The 15,728-nt window shown below is 40.1% G+C and overlaps 2 protein-coding genes across 2 annotated transcripts; one reads left to right on the top strand and one right to left on the bottom strand.

Annotated features, from left to right (window-relative positions):
- Positions 1-1,070: 1,070 nt before the first annotated feature.
- Positions 1,071-6,856, bottom strand: LOC131311382 (proteasome subunit alpha type-5-like). The gene is made up of 12 exons (XM_058338819.1): positions 5,823-6,856; positions 5,718-5,787; positions 4,881-4,966; positions 4,664-4,797; positions 4,492-4,583; positions 4,182-4,262; positions 3,467-3,580; positions 3,287-3,379; positions 2,517-2,575; positions 1,834-1,936; positions 1,603-1,668; positions 1,071-1,467 (listed from the first exon to the last, which is right to left on the bottom strand). Exons 1-12 carry the CDS (start codon positions 5,879-5,881, stop codon positions 1,375-1,377), a joined length of 1,050 nt encoding a protein of 349 aa, XP_058194802.1. The 5' UTR covers positions 5,882-6,856; the 3' UTR covers positions 1,071-1,374.
- On the top strand, positions 6,655-14,191 carry LOC131309345 (uncharacterized). Its single transcript, XM_058336006.1, has 9 exons — positions 6,655-6,761; positions 6,844-7,110; positions 7,715-7,784; positions 7,941-8,001; positions 8,436-8,586; positions 9,695-10,409; positions 10,483-10,649; positions 11,935-12,362; positions 13,369-14,191. Exons 1-7 carry the CDS (start codon positions 6,655-6,657, stop codon positions 10,537-10,539), a joined length of 1,428 nt encoding a protein of 475 aa, XP_058191989.1. The 3' UTR covers positions 10,540-10,649; positions 11,935-12,362; positions 13,369-14,191.
- The last annotated feature ends 1,537 nt before the right edge of the window (positions 14,192-15,728 follow it).

Genomic DNA, 15,728 nt, shown 5'->3' with positions numbered 1-15,728 from the left:
CATCATGCAGGATTTTATAGTCAATTACGAGTAATGGGGATTTCAGGATTTTAGAAATATGGGATCATTCATAAGCATAAATTCTCTTACTAATTATATAAAAAAAAAAACAATCAATCTAGTTCGACAAAAAACACATCAAAAGCTCAACAAATATTTCATCTACAAGCATTTCATCTAAGAAATAAAAGATATCAAGTATGTACTAGTAATAAACTTCTTTGCAGTTCACAGAAGGAAAGAATTCAAGAGCTTCTTCCATTGCATTCAAAGTGGTTTTGCCAATTGGCGTCTCAACACAGATCAACATCATACATTTTCGTGGGGTTCATATATTTAGCGGTGGACTTCACGGAAATGTGTAGTGTTTAGCAATATTGGGACACCACATGGCGATGCCCTAAGACCACAAAATAATTTCTCCAGAGAGAGAGAGAGAGAGAGAGAGAGAGGTGAGTTTCAAGTGGAAAAATAATCTAATGTGTTGTGGTTATCAAATTGTAATGCGGTGGTGTTTTAACTCTTAACTTTACGGAGGGGAGGGTGGATTTCAAGTGAAAAAATAATCTAGTATAGCGTCATCATCAAATTACAATGGGGTCATTTATTAATTTGAAAAAAAATCAATATAGTAATCTTAGTTTTTTTTTTTTCCGCCATGGGGTCGCCCGACCCCGCTACTTAAACTGTGGCATCGCCACTGCGAGGATTGGGCTGCCCATGTTAAATAGTTTAAATGGGGAATTCTATTGTAGTACTATAAGGAGTACTTCAAAAGTTGCATCAGCTTCAATTTTTCCTTGAGTTGTTAAGGTTTAGTACTTGCGGTAAATATTTTGGACGAGCTACTTCATTTTCCCAAATCGAAAAGCGGGAGTACAAAGTGATCTCTACAATCGTCCATGTAGGCATGTCAATTGACCGAATTCAATCCGAAAACAGGCACCCTTGTTAGAGTTTGCAATGGAGAAAAAAAAAAAAAAAACTTTTATACCCATTCTGGTTGCATCTAGGCCCTAGCATTCGAGTGTTAAGGTACATGTCATGCAATTGCAAAAAGAACAAAAGTATGTTTCGAATGGCTAGTTGCACTGCTCACAATATAAAGCACAAATCCCTAGGGATTAAGGACGACATACAGACAGTCTTACAAAATCCAACACAGCCCGTGGAGTTTATTATCCTGAGAAAAAATGTTTCACATCGATCAGAGTACATAGTTTGAGTAACAATCTAAAAACAGTTATCTGCTCAAATCCGATGACTGGAGAAACTAAAATCATAAGCTCAGCAGTGTTGTCTCAAATTCATGTATAAGTAGCACCGATAAAAGGCCAACTAATGTCTGGAAGGTCTTGATGGGATTTTTTCCTCTCATGAGCGACTTATGACAGCCTCAACCTCAGATGGGGTGTACAGATGATAAATCGGAGCAACCTTTGCAATGTCGACATTATTTGGGGTAACCTGAGATCAGAGTAACACTGCTAGGTTAAGAGTACAATTCAAGATCTGTTATGTAGGCATTGAACATTAAGGAACAACCTGAATGAAAATTACAGCACCGAAATCGGAATGCAACCAAGAATAAGAGTAGCTTACCTTCTCTTCAATAACTTGTTTCAGGATGGAAAGAGTTATTGTTTCTGCTTCTTTAAGTGTAATGTCCTGAAAACATATTGTAGTCATAAATGAAAACACCGAGTCACCTATACAAAACAAGAAATATTTGCTACTAGCATGAATAGCATGACAGAAATCTAAGAAGGCAAGTACAAAATTTCATGCTCCAAACCCTGCCTTCTGCAGAAGGATTAATGGCACAATATCTACCTTGTTATACTGCTCCTGCAGATAACTGTCAGCACGTTCAGAACCTGATCCAATAGCTTTTGCATTGCATTGCCAGAAAGTGCCTGATGGATCTGTATAGTATCTGTAAACAAAATAATGACCCAAGAGGGGAGCAAGGATAAAAATTGCTGTCACAATTTGGAATTTCATTTGTAAAAGCAAATAAAAGAGAAGCTTTGGAAAGCAACAGAAACTCAATCATGCCGAATGGAAGTTTCTAAATTAACGTTGGGGTAACAACACAGGCATAGCACTGGCCAACGTGATGAAAAGTGTGCACAAACAATAGAGAACGGAAAGCTGATGCGATGATTGACATTTGAAACAGGAAAGTCATTAAACCATAGACTGTAAGCAGGTAGATTGTTTAGCATATCTATAGTCATGGTTGAAGATTACAAGTGTACAACTATTTAAAAAATTGATGACAGTTATATTAGCTCGTTTTGTATACTACACATGACAACCCACACTATTTACATAGTGTGCGCCTTTAATTCACTCAGGCCCAACCCAACCCTTGCTATGCAACCTAGCCTACAAGAGACCAAACCACGATGGATTTAATAACAAGCTGCCAGTCCAGCTTCCCAATAGAATCAGAAAGTTTGGTTCTTACTCTACATTACCTAGACAACAAAAAAATTTGAGACAGCACTTACAAGCTAGGACCATACTCATCATGGCCAGCAACGAGAAGAGACACTCCAAATGGTCGTGACTGCAACAAGATCGATATAAATCATTAGAAAAAAAAAAGAAATGAAACATTTCCCATTTAAAAACACAAGGGAACTGAAGAAGCAGAAACTGTAATAACCAAAAAAAAAAGAGAGAAGAAGAAGAAGTCCATTAACACAATGGTTATGTTCTGACCAAAAACCAATAAAAGCCTAACAAAAAACACATGGAACAAATTAACGGAATCCTAACAAAAAAAAAAACACATGGAACAAATGAAAGAATACAAGTCAAAGCAAATTGGCGAAATAAAGTAACCATGGATTAAGACCACCCTCCTGGTTCCCCAAGGGTTCAAGCAAGGCAAACATGAAATATAGCCTTCTAGATTCAATAAGGTGCATATTTGAAAACAATCCAAACTTTTCACACATATAACACTACAATGAGGTTGACTGATATTTTGATCCAAGCATAAACAGGCACGCTTGAATGAGCTCGTTAGCAGCCCCATATAAAGGAAACTCAAAGATCAATGACAAACCAGTGCAGTTTGAAAATAAAAAACTATCGGAATCAAGAAACGTAGGGACAAAGTAAGACGATAGTGCATCCATATCATAAATAATGGAACTTGATTTGTGATAGCAGACAATAAAGAAATTTGGAACGGATCACTGCACAAGAAACCAGAATAGAACAAGGAAAAAAGAAGAAGCAACAATCAGTATTGTAAAGATAGGCAGCTAACCATAGACTCTTCATCCCCTTCACCAAATCGCAGGGCCAGAGCTTGTGTTGTAGACTCAACAGTCATTGGCTTACCATATGAAAACCTATGGTTCTGTTACAGACAACGTAAAAAGATAGCTAACGGATTAATCCCACACCATTGAAATAGTAAAAGAAATAATAATGGTCCTAATATTACCTTAGTTTTCACTCGTGCATGTTTGACAAGTTTATGAGCATCAGCAATCAACCCGCTCATTGCACATCCAATATGATCATCAATTTGCATAATTTTCTTCACACTACTGGGCTCCTGCATGAAAGGATAAATCATATGGAGTTTGAATACTGTGGATTCCATATCAAACAACTATACTTGAAAAGGAAGACAAAAGCCAGTCGATCTGGATTAGCTAAACATCGGCAATGACCCCAACTCCATATCTCCACATGCGACTACAGTAAACAAACGTTAAGAAAAATGCAGGTCCTTCAGCAAGAGATCATGAACTGAAGATAATTGACATATGTCGTGTTCTTTTCTCTATTGCTGATGAACCAATCAAAACAAACGAGAACAAAATGCATTTACTGGCAGACTCGTAGGAAACTCACTTCCTTGGATTACGCACGCCACGTGCACCGAATTATCACCTATCATATCCTCCCAGTTATGCAGCAAATATTTAGCAGGCAGTGCTTGTCGCCGCTCTAAGTAGGTGTCAGTGAAATAGTAAATAAAACTACGTTACCTTTTTTTTAATTACGTTCTATGAATAACAAGCACAATCACTTCAACTACATACAGAAAAGACAAACCAACATTTCAATTCGACAGAAATGATAAAAAAAACATGTTCAAGAGACCACAAAAATAGAATTGATGGAGAAATACAAAAGAAAAGAAGACATACCAAGAGTGGTGAAGCAATACGCTTCTCGACAGCAAGCACAACTCCTTCCTTTGTCTTCAACCCGAGTGCGGTGGATCCCAGCTGTAGTAATTCACAACAACAAAAAAGTTTCTTACTTGAGGCATATCATTAGGTTGTGTTTGCTCTAAATTACTTTTGGTGAAAGACAGCCGATATTATTTAACTTTTCGTTTCCTTTCTTCTAGCTTTTCCTCATAATTTTAACATCACATCATTCGTCTCGACAAAGGGAAACAAAAAAGATATAAAACTATTGACGGAAGTTGACAGTTCAGAACAAAATAAATACCTCAAGCAGATGGCATATTTCTTTATGTACACAAACAGCAACTTTATAATCCACTGGATCTAGTGCTAGATCTTCTAGACAAGTACGAGCCTCTTGAAAACAGAGTAAAAAGGATAAATTAGAAACAACATATATGGGGACCAAAGGAGTACACGGTTGATAATTAAGGTACCTTTGATGATAGGTTTAGAAAGAGACCCGCCAAACTGTCCACAAATACTAATCCCACGTACAGCTATCATTCTAATGGATGGGTGTATGTCATTGCAACCCCTGATAAAGTAGGGTAGCAATCTTTCATAATATCTGTGAAAAAAAACTAAGTAAGGAAAAACTAAGAGTGAGTAGGCAGTTATATGCCAAACTAGGAAGCCAGCCTGTAGGATTGCCTGAAGTCTTCAACTTGGCATCGCATTGCGACATCATAACAAATTTTGAGCGCATCGATTCTCTCTGCAGCTGTTTCAATATCCCACTGTGCGGGGAAGACCAAAATCAAGTCAAAAGAAGATTGAACCGTGACTACTAAGAAGCATACTTTATTTATGCAGAACGTCACCAGAATACTTTTTTCTGAGAGAAAATAACCATATGATATGATGACAATGAGATTCAAGACTGACAGCTACTTCTATAATCCAGAAACAAACCACACTTGGCGGGTGAGGGAATTCACACACATAGTACTGCAATATAAACCCACAATAAAAATTTGGTCTTATAGGACTTCACCAATTAGAGCCATGAATTCATCATTCATTTCAAGTGAGTGTAGTGTAGTAAAACTCATTCACAATTCTATATATACCTTGCGCAATTTTGGTGAGGTTTATTTCGGTTCCCTTTATTTAATACTGGGGGTTTAGACACTATTTTTATAGTGTTTCAAGATGCTTTCTTAGGGTTTAGGTACCTTCATCGGGGAGTGATTGTAGGGTTTCATGGTTTATGCACTTTGGTTTAGGGTTTTAAGTTTCATTGGGTTCCTAGGGTTAGGGTTTAGGTTAGGTGTGGGCCTACAAAACGTATGGATCTGTTCTTGCCTTCTTGGTCGGCCGGCTCCGCGAATCGAATTGGTTCTTGATTTTTTGGGTTTTTCCCATTAGGTAATTTTCTCTCTCCCTATCCTAGCAACCAAACAAGTGAAAGATTTTTTTTTTTTTTTTGCAAGGCAAAATAGGAACAAGATTTTTTGAAATGAGTAGGAACAAGATTACTTCACTCACATTTCGTACGAGTTGGTTCGCCAGCGCAATCAGGGCTACATTGGCCAACTGGTCGGAGACGGAGACCAACCTTTCAGCAACCGATTCAGACAACCTTTCAGCAACCGATTCAGACAACCCTTCAGCAACCGGTTCAGACGGCCCATCACCAACCGGTTCATCATCACCAGAAACAGACCAATCTGTATTATCTTGGGCCTGGCCCAACAGGGCCCAAAGTTTTGAAGGGAGATCGGGCCGTGCTACTTCGATTGCGGTTTTCACGAGGATTCCTTTCATCTCAACGTCCGTTTCGTTAGTAAGTGAAAATAGGAGTATCTGTTTCAAGTGTAGCAGAGTTGTCGTTTTGAGGCGATTCAGGAGGAACCACCGTCCCGGAGTCGCGATTCGCCGCACGTACAACAAGGCCGAGAACCTTATCCCCCGGTTGGGCGAACGTTGCAGTAGGTTGGCCGCCCGGAGGCAAACATGATTGGGAAAACGCAACGTTATGTCTTGGAAGAATAAGTCGGTATCGGACCCCATGGTTCCTAGATAGGTGTCATTGGCTCGAATGATGGTTTCATCCTCGATTAGCCTAGAGAGGGCTTTAAGAAAGGCTTTAGGATGGATTGAAGGTGGGTAGAGAGCCATTGGTGATGTGAGAGAGGAGAGAATGATTTAGGGGTTTTTTTTTGGGTTTAGTTTTGTAGAGAGCGAAGCAGAAGAGAGGGGCAAAGGCTAGAGACTTGTTCTTGATTCTTGAAGATGGGGTGAAGTTGAAGTTTATATCAGGTATGAATTGAACATCTTCTTTTCCCGCTCTGCCCCCTTGCCAGCTAAGGGTGCTAAGTTAGTTATATGTAGACCTTTTGGATACGGGGAAGTAAATGCTTTGTAATTCTTTTCTTTGAACCAATTCTCGAATTAATTAATGCCACATAAGCGCGTTGTACGAATGGTTGTAAGAATGGTGGTGTTAATAGACCTTCCCTTTGGATTACACATGGGTACGATTCTGTTCTCCCCCCTTGAAAAGGGTGAACTTTACCCATTCTCTTATTGGTCGAAATAGTGTAGGGACCACGTAATCTCACCAAAAGAAAGAAACCATAAGCAATATTTTTGGTTTGTTCTGTTGATTTAGTGGCGCAAACATTCTAATCGTTGTTGCAAAGCTTGTTTGGCAGTGTTCTCTGGCTCTTGCTGCTGCTATATGTTTGATGAATGAGTCTCCCGGATGCATTGTTCCCCGATTATTATTTCTTGAAGGCTACCTTAACTGCGAAGATAAATCCAATTGGAGTTGGCCTAATTGTGTGAAGATGCATGTCATGGGTTCTTTGATTCTTCAGTGCAGGGTACAGAAGCCCTCTCCGATTGAGACGGCAGCCGTCCCGCTTGGACTGCAACAGTGTGATGTTTTGGAATATCAGTTTTGGTATTGCTTTCCATTTCGAGCTTGTGCGGCTCATTTTTGGGTCGATGTCGAAGTTTTATGGAAAAGGAAGGGGTTTCTTCAATATGTGCTTGGTCATCTAGTGTGCAGTGTTCTAAAATCAGCCTAGGCAGCCTCTAAGCACTACGTGGTGGTCTGCCACCTAGTTGGCCGCTAGGCGGGATTAGTCAGTGACTAATCGGCAAGGTTGTTGGGTGGGATTAGGGGCTAGGCGGGATTAATTGGAGAATTAGGCACCTAGGCCAGATTAATCAAAGAATTAGGCGGCTAGGCAGGATTAATCGGAGGGTTGATCATTCGTCCCAGCAAAAACAATTGAAATTTTCAGCAAGTTAGGTTTAAGGCCTTGTTTGGCTTATGATACTGGTTGCCTTTACTTGTCGCGTCAAAATTTTCAAGTAAAGAACACATGCATAGATTGTGACAAGTACAGTGGTGTTAGAACTTTTGTTCCTTTCCTGAAACAATGTAGAAAAGTGCTCGGATTCTCTCTGTGACTCAAAAAGGATTGGCCACACAGCTGTTGAGAGTCTCCTTAATATCATCCTTTATTGGCAAGAGTGTTACAATTGTGCAAAGACTTGTCATTTGGGGACCCAAAAGCTTTAGCCACACCCCCCAGTGGAGAGGTCAGTTCGAGTCACCATAATAACGTAACCATGAAGTAGGACTAACACTTTGGACTCAGCATAAATGAAGTTACTGAAGTTGTTTGATTTCTAGCTACATATATGTATCTGTATAAGTATTTACATGTATTTATTCTACTATTTCACACTTTACAGTATGTCAGAAATGAGGTTCTAAAGGTACTGAATAATGTGCTCAAGAAATATTGTGCTTATAGTTCACTAGTATAAATTATAATGACAAATCTTAGGCATTCTCTGCTTGTAATGGCATTAACACTCTGCCATGTTTATTTGGCACTCTTCATATTGTAGGCTCTCCATTATGCATGATCTGAAAGATCATATGATTTGTCTTTTTCCCCTCACAAAGCCACGGGTTGACATCTCAAAAGTGAATTTAAGTTGGGCCCATTTACACTGGGTCATGGTAGGTGGGACTCGAAAAGCTGAGTGGATTTTCCATACCTAAGCCCCTTGCCTTTCTCTTAATGAGGTGTCGGCTATGAATATCTATTTATTTGAAGGAACTATACATTTCTTTTACAGGACTATTGGCAAATCTTCATTAGAGATGAGATTGTACTTTTGTGTTCCCAAGTTCCAACTCATACCTGGGGGATCTGTCATCAGGACTTCTACGCTAAGTAGAAGCTGTTTATCCCAAAGGATCTTTAAATAAAAGAGGAAGTTACTTATCTGGCCAGCTTATTTATGGTGATTCAATTTTGGCTTCTATTGGATACAAATGGAAGTCTAGTGACATCTTCTATGAGGATGTGTCCTTGTGCACATATTACAGGTCTTGTCTTGACTCTTTTGTAATGCATTGCCCATATGCACACTTCAACTGCTTGCGCTCTGAAAATCGTTTGCACCTTCTATGCCTCAAAAACTATGCTTGACTCGTATGTTTCAGTTACATTTGTTTTGGATGAGAAAACAATTGTTGCTCGTTTAAAGCTATCTGAATGTTTATTTTTGCATACGCCATATTTGTACAATCATCTCCTGGAAGTTTCATTTCATTGCCTCTCTAGTCTCTAGTCTTGTTAATATAAACTATTGGGATGTAGGCTACTAGGCTTTGTAAAGGGTATTATGTTCTCATTTTTCTTCACCACCAATAGTATGCACTTTGGGTAAGTTATTTAGCCAAAGCACACTTGCCTTTATGATTCTTTGAAGTTGATTGATAACCAAAAAACTTGAACTTGAGACTTTTTTGAAGGCCAAGCAATGAGGGTGAGTTTGTCATGTCTTAATGATCGATCATACTAATGAAAATTAGTTTGAGATTCTTATGCTTTTAAAGTGAAGATTAACTTCATGGTCCACTAAAGGTTGGGAAAATAATCCAGGTTAGAGTAACCTTATTTCGTGCTATTTCTTTTTCTCATATTTATGGTTAAGCTGCATAACAGCCATTATTCACTAGCTAATCATTTGAGGTCTTTTCATAAGAAAATATAGCTGCAGTTTGACGGTTATCATTGAGTCTCACATAATTTTAGTGCATTCTGTACTATCTGATACCCCTTTAACTTTGAGGGAAAAGTGGCAAAAACTGTTTCTATCAGTTAAAAAGACAGTAAAATAAAGCTAGTGACCAGTGCTAATCAGATTTTTCATACAGATACTTCGAGAAGGTTGACTTTCCTCTGAAATTTGCTCTGTATTGTCATTTGTCATCCCTTTATGCTGGTCACCATTGGCATGTGCCATAGTCTGATAGTCATATGCAACATGCTGGCTGTGTGAATTTGACTGCTTTTTCATTCAGTTTTCAGTGTCTTGGATGGTGAAAGGTTGTAATCTCTCATCTCATATGATGCTTTCACGTGAACCTTGTGAGCCACTAAATATCTTCAAATTTGCTTTGTTTAAAGGTTACGCGTAACATTTTGCAGGATACTTGTAGCAAGTAAAACACCCAGCGGACTTTACAAGTTGTCCAGAGATGCAGTACTTGCAGCAGAGTTGCCTTCAGCATTCACTTCGCGAACCAATTGGAGGGGTTCATTTCCAAGAGAACTCCTACGTACATTCTGCTGTCACTGCCGTTTATCTGAACCTGTCTTCTCTATCATCAGTAATACCCTGGAATCGTTGACAGAGTTTCCTGGATCGCAGAAGAAGCTGAAGGTTAATGAGTCAAGTAACCAAATAATAAACGAAGGTGCAAATGATATCAGTGGTTGTGTACCCACGGGATCCAGAGAGACTTTGAGTTGTGAAGTAAAAATATTTTCCAGGTGTCAAGATTTGATTATTAAGTGTTCACCGAAACAATCTTTTAAGAAGCAGAATGATGCCTTTCAGAATGCTTCTCTGAGAGTTCTCTCATGGCTGAATAGGTATTTTAAGAAAATAGATATGGCTTTAGAGGAGCTGACCTCTTGTGGAGACGTTCTTGACATCCAATTTGATTCCCAACCCTTCATTAAAGAGTTTTCTCTGGCCGTATCAGTGTACACTTTTTTGCATAGCATTGGGGTTCAAGAGGAAGACAGAGTGTTAGATTCAGCTTGTATAAATCAGCTAAACGGAATGCTGGGAGATAAAGTGGGCTTTATAGACATCAAAGGTCCCGATTCTGGAGTCTATCCTTCTAATGGGTGGTTGGTATGTATAGTCTATTCCATATGTTTAGTTACTGGAGGAGAATATGAGGAAGAACTGCACTGAAGATTTCGAGTTTGAGATAGGGTCTGGTGCTGTGATTTCCTGCCTGGATGCCTTGAATCAGTTGTGACACAGTTTCTGTTGGTCAGTCTGCAAGGTTCTATATGAAATTCCCTCCTCAAGAGTTGATTGTAGCTTCAGCTCGTGATTCTTCCTTAATTCTTCGAGTATTAACTCCAGGTGAGATCTCGCCTAATATGTTGACTTTATCAAGTTTCATCATACTAGGCAGCTAGCTGCACCAAGAAAATGATGAGAATTCCATGTTCAGAATTACATTATATTTTTGCACTCATTTCCTACTCCTAAAAAAGAATCACTTTGGGCAATTAATTGCTAGCCAAAATTGTCCAATTTGGACGATTTTACCCCTCGATTGGTGGGGTGCTGCCTTTGGCCGATTGTCCACAATGGTCATTTTAGTTCTTCTACATTGTGGGGCACGTGGCTTGATAGGGGGAGAGAATATCTGGGCCATCAGTCTTTATCCTCCTCTGGAGAGAGAGAGAGATTCTACATTGTGGGGCACGTGGCTTGATAGGGGGAGAGAATATCTGGGCCATCAGTCTTTATCCTCCTCTGGAGAGAGAGAGAGAGAGAGAGAGAGAGAGAGAGAGAGAGAGAGAGAGAGAGAGAGAGAGAGAGAGAGAGAGAGAGAGATTGATTTTTGGGCGAGCTGCACCACTCTGTAATCGCCCCCACCATCTTGTGATCGCTGTTGAGATGGCGGTACACACAACCATACCACCAACAAAGAGAAATCACCGAGAGAGACAGAGAGCAGTGGGCGGATCATAGACAGGAAGGTGGCGGTGGCGATCTGTGGTGGTGGTCATCTCGCGATCGCCGTCGACATTGGATTCAATCCATACGCCAGTGCAGGCCCATGTGATTGATCCCCGGACTCAGAGCCCTACGAGAATCAATTTTCGTGGGCCACCAACCCCTGCCTTCGTTGGCTCTAAAGGTAATGCTTGTGATGGTTAGTTTTCCCGCTTTGCTTGGTTTAGTACGTTGTACAGCGCTTTGTTCGTTTGGTTTCCTAATTTGTGAGTTTTTGTGTTCGATCTGTGTGTGGAGACTTATTCAGTGCAAGTATTTAGTTTTTCATCTCTTTTCCCTTCTCCATTTGTGTTGCATGTGTGCTCTTGTGACTTTACCATGGCTCTGCTCGCTCCATAACATGTATCTTTTTGATGATTTCGTGCATATAGGTTTCATTGTTTGGAAATCATAGAGTATCTCTTTTGATTTGCTGCCTTCATTCTGCCGGTTTTGTGTTTTTTTAGTTCTTATTCAAAGCGTTCTGTCTCTGTGTTCGATCTGCATGTAGATTCATTCAGGGCTACTATTTTTAGTTGGTGATATTTTTCCCCTTCTTGATTTCTGTTTCTTGTTCGCTTTTGTGGCTTTATTCTGAAATCGTGTAGTATTAATTCCTTTTCATTTGTTTGTTTTGTGACAGGTTTTGAGGAATTTTGCTGTCTGGTCTGGTTGGTTGGTTGGTTTGGTGAGTGCAGTATTAGAAAGTGAGGAATAAGGAGAAATATAGTCTTGTTTGTTTGTGTGTTCAGCAACTATTAATATGATCACTGAATTCCCTTGTTCACTATGCCTTGTTTTGTGTTAGTTGAGGGATTTACTTGATAGAGGGTTTCTGCACCCACTGGCTTATAGATAAAAATACTCACACATTCATATTTGCATTGACTCTGATCTTATGAACGGATGAGAATTGTTAGGGATTTCTGCATCTGATATGTTTCTTTGATCTTTATTAATTATTTCGTACTTGTGGATTTTCCCAGTTGTGAATTATTAGAAACATGAAGGTTTTGAAGTTTTTAGTACCAATCAATGCCTGATTGCTCCTACATCAGAGGATATTAATTGGTACGTTTGCTCTCCATGGTTTTCTCCATCCTAATTTTTCCTTGGGCTTTCTCTGTTCTTTCCTTTTTAATATCATCATTTTCTTTTAGTGTTTTGTTACGCTCGGTAAGGATAGAATTCTGCCATGTTTTGCTCCATTTTATTGCTGTCAACGTTGGTATTTTAACTATTGCTTCTGTCTAATCTGTAGCAAGAATCAAAACTCCAAAGCCCAGCTCCTTCCCAAGTGTCTCCAAAAACCTTAGCAATTTCCTTAGCAAGACCAGTTAATTTATAACTTACCCCAAACTTCTGCACTATCATCTGCTAAATAACTTCTTCTACTATTTTGATGATTTCCAGTTCTTAATCACCTAATACCAGATAGCGTATCTTTCAATCGTAAGTCATAGTGAAACAAAATGGCTCTTTCGTAGGATTATGTAAAACAATGACACTTCCCTTAATTTGTAAGGCTCTAACTTTAACCTTGAGGATTATAAGCAGACGAATAACAAAAAAGAAAAACTCTCTAGGCTGCATTTGAAACTAAAAGGCTCACTTTGAAGTACTAAAGTATTGGATTATTAATCACAAGCAAGTGAACTGGCATAACTGCAAATAAGAATGAGGTTGTATATATAATAACTAGAAATTTCCTATACCTAAAGGCACAGCGTGACATTTCACATTGACTGACCTTCACCTCATATATACCTGTCACAATCTTGTGTTTTTCTTTCCTCTGATACATGTTTAATGTAGCAGGACATTGGCCTAGGTCAGGGACTAGCCGAGTTGTATACCACCTCCAAGACGTATCTCCTGAGAGTGTTCTAAAAAAAGTTCTCATTTTTCATTGCAATAGTCACTTTCTTCGATGTATTGGACATGAGTACACTTACATGTGCCTTATTTGACTTGTTTGTGTACATATTTGGCTTAAATCTCATCTACGTAACTGTTCTATTACCTGTAGAAGAAACTACTTAGCTTACCATCTTTATCTCACTTAGAACTATTGCAGGTGTGTAGTCAATGCAGGCAAGATGAGATTCAAAATTTTTTGCCAATCTCCGTAAGAGGCTGGAATGTTTTCGTGTATTGGAGTACGATGTCGAGATCAACCCTCGCCACCACCACCATCTCAAAACCTCCGCCACCTAAAACAACAACACCTAGCCACCATAAACCAACACCTAGAGCTAGCAAACACCTCCTCCTCCACCTGCACCAACCCGAGTCCGCCGGAAACACAGCCTCCGAGAAGCCCACAAAGAGGAAACGGGAGAGGAGGACCCAAAACCTTACCCTAACCGAAACAGAGCAGAGCCGCCGTACCCCACACCAACCATCAACCGCCAACCAACCTCCCAGGAGCCACCACACCCCACCAGAAAACCCAACCAGGACTGGAGAATCCACCAAATGCCAGCAAACAGCCCACGCCACCAAGAGCTCCGAGCGCAGCCAAAACCCCATCAGTGACCACCGAGACACCGTCAATTCGGCTCCCACAAACTACCTGAGGAAACGGCAATGGTGGTGCCAATCGCTGCCAGCTGGTGCCACCCGTAAACCCACACAACAAGCCAACGATCCAGATCCATACACTTGTCGTGAAGCCACGTTTGCCGTTAAGCCCAAACTGTGACTACCCAAGAGTAGAAACACCTCAAACACGGTGGGTGGCCTCATGAGCCTCACCACCTCCCTCATCATATGACCACGCCGTTAAGCCACTGGCAAACCTCCGATGAGAAGAGAAGGGAGTAAAAGCGGAAGCTGAAACAGCAGATTAGAGCAGAGGGACGACCCAATCTGGAACGGTTAGGGAAAGGAGAAGAAAAGAAGAGGAGGCCCGGGGGAGGAGGGAGTGACCGCCTCCCCCCGGCGGCGGCAAAACTGGTTTTAGGTCAAGGTAGAGAGAGAGAGGATTCGTTATCATGTCTTCCAAAGCAATGAGAGGGAGAGAGGGAAAGAGAGAGAGACAGGATTCGTTATCATGTCTTCCAAAGCAATAAGAAAGGTTTCTCAGTCGTAGGATTTCTGGAGATAAGTTTCAATGGTTAAGATTTATGAATAGATGTATGGAAGATTCAAAAAATGAGCCCCCTTATTATACATGCATATGTCCGGACCTCTTATTTTTCGATCGAATTTCGATGATCCAAGCCACTCAATGCGATCACAACGCGATTTTAAGGGTACCCGCGAGAAATCAGCAAAAAAAAATGATTGGAAAGGGCTTTATCCGAACAGTTTTTTATTGAACGGTTCAATAAAAAACTATTTAGATGAAATCCTTTCCGATCATTTTTTTTGCTGATTTCTCGCAAGTACCCTTAAAATCACGTTCTGAACATATTGCGCAGCTCGGATCATTGCAAATCGATCAGGAAATGAGAAGTGTGGACCGTAAGAGGTGTGGACTTGAACATTTGTGTATACCATTTGTGTGTGTGTGTGTGTGTGTGTTCTATATATATATATATATATATATATATATATATATATATATATATATATATATATATATATATATATATATATATATATATATATAGTCCGGATCCAATGAGGGATCTCTTACAGCCTTATGGTGCGGAACTCCCCTTTTCTGATCGAATTGCGACGATCTGAGCTGCTCAAAGTGTGCTGAACGTGATTTTAAGGGTACCCGCGAGAAATTAGCAAAAAAAATGATCGGGAAGAGCTTGATTCAAGCAGTTTTGTACTGAACCGTTCAATAAAAAACTGTTCGGATCAAGCTCTTTCCGATCATTTTTTTTGCTGATTTTTCGCGAGTACCCTTAAAATCACGTTTTGATCACTTTGAGCGGCTCGGATCGTCGCAATTCGATCGGAAAAGGGGAGTCCTACACGGTGTTACCGTGCAGGATCCCTCATTGGATATATATATATATATATATATATATATATAGACACACACACACACACACACACACACTACAATTCTAATAAGGGCGTCCTCACAAATCATAACTTGCGGACGTCCTCTTCTGGCCGTTGGATGAGATCCAACGGCCCTGATTTTAAAATGGCATCTCGCGGGTAAAATGAGGAATGGGTCGGGTAATATCCACACGCGGGTCATCCGGAAACCACACACGGGTCATAACCCCCCAAACTTCCACAGTACGCCTCATTCTACTCGTTTGAACGAAGAGAGAGAAAAGAAAGGCGATTCAGAAACGAAGAACGGAGATCGAAGAACGAAGAACAACGGATCACTCCAGGTATCTCTCTCTCTCTCTCTCTCTCTCTCTCTCTCTTCGTCTTCCCCCTTTCGTTCGTAACTCAACGCAAAAAAAATGACCCTCTGTATGTCTTTTTTTGCAGATCCGAACGAAGAACAAATTGAAC

This window comes from Rhododendron vialii, chromosome 12a, assembly GCF_030253575.1.
Source record: "Rhododendron vialii isolate Sample 1 chromosome 12a, ASM3025357v1".
Classification (NCBI taxonomy): Eukaryota; Viridiplantae; Streptophyta; class Magnoliopsida; order Ericales; family Ericaceae; genus Rhododendron; species Rhododendron vialii.
This window is presented reverse-complemented; position numbering and strand designations above follow the sequence as displayed.

Bases quoted from the DNA above. Each gene is read 5' to 3' on its own strand.
- LOC131309345 (XM_058336006.1), top strand. From the start codon at position 6,655: ATGGTTGTAAGAATGGTGGTGTTAATAGACCTTCCCTTTGGATTACAC. The intron at 7,111-7,714 runs GTGTGATGTTTT...TTTATTGGCAAG, and splicing joins GTCCCGCTTGGACTGCAACA to AGTGTTACAATTGTGCAAAG. The intron at 8,002-8,435 runs GTTCACTAGTAT...TACGCTAAGTAG, and splicing joins CAAGAAATATTGTGCTTATA to AAGCTGTTTATCCCAAAGGA.
- LOC131311382 (XM_058338819.1), bottom strand. From the start codon at position 5,881: ATGATGAACCGGTTGGTGATGGGCCGTCTGAACCGGTTGCTGAAGGGT. The intron at 4,967-5,717 runs GTGAGTGAAGTA...TTCCCCGCACAG, and splicing joins CGAACCAACTCGTACGAAAT to TGGGATATTGAAACAGCTGC. The intron at 1,937-2,516 runs GTAAGTGCTGTC...TTTTGTTTACAG, and splicing joins GATGAGTATGGTCCTAGCTT to ATACTATACAGATCCATCAG.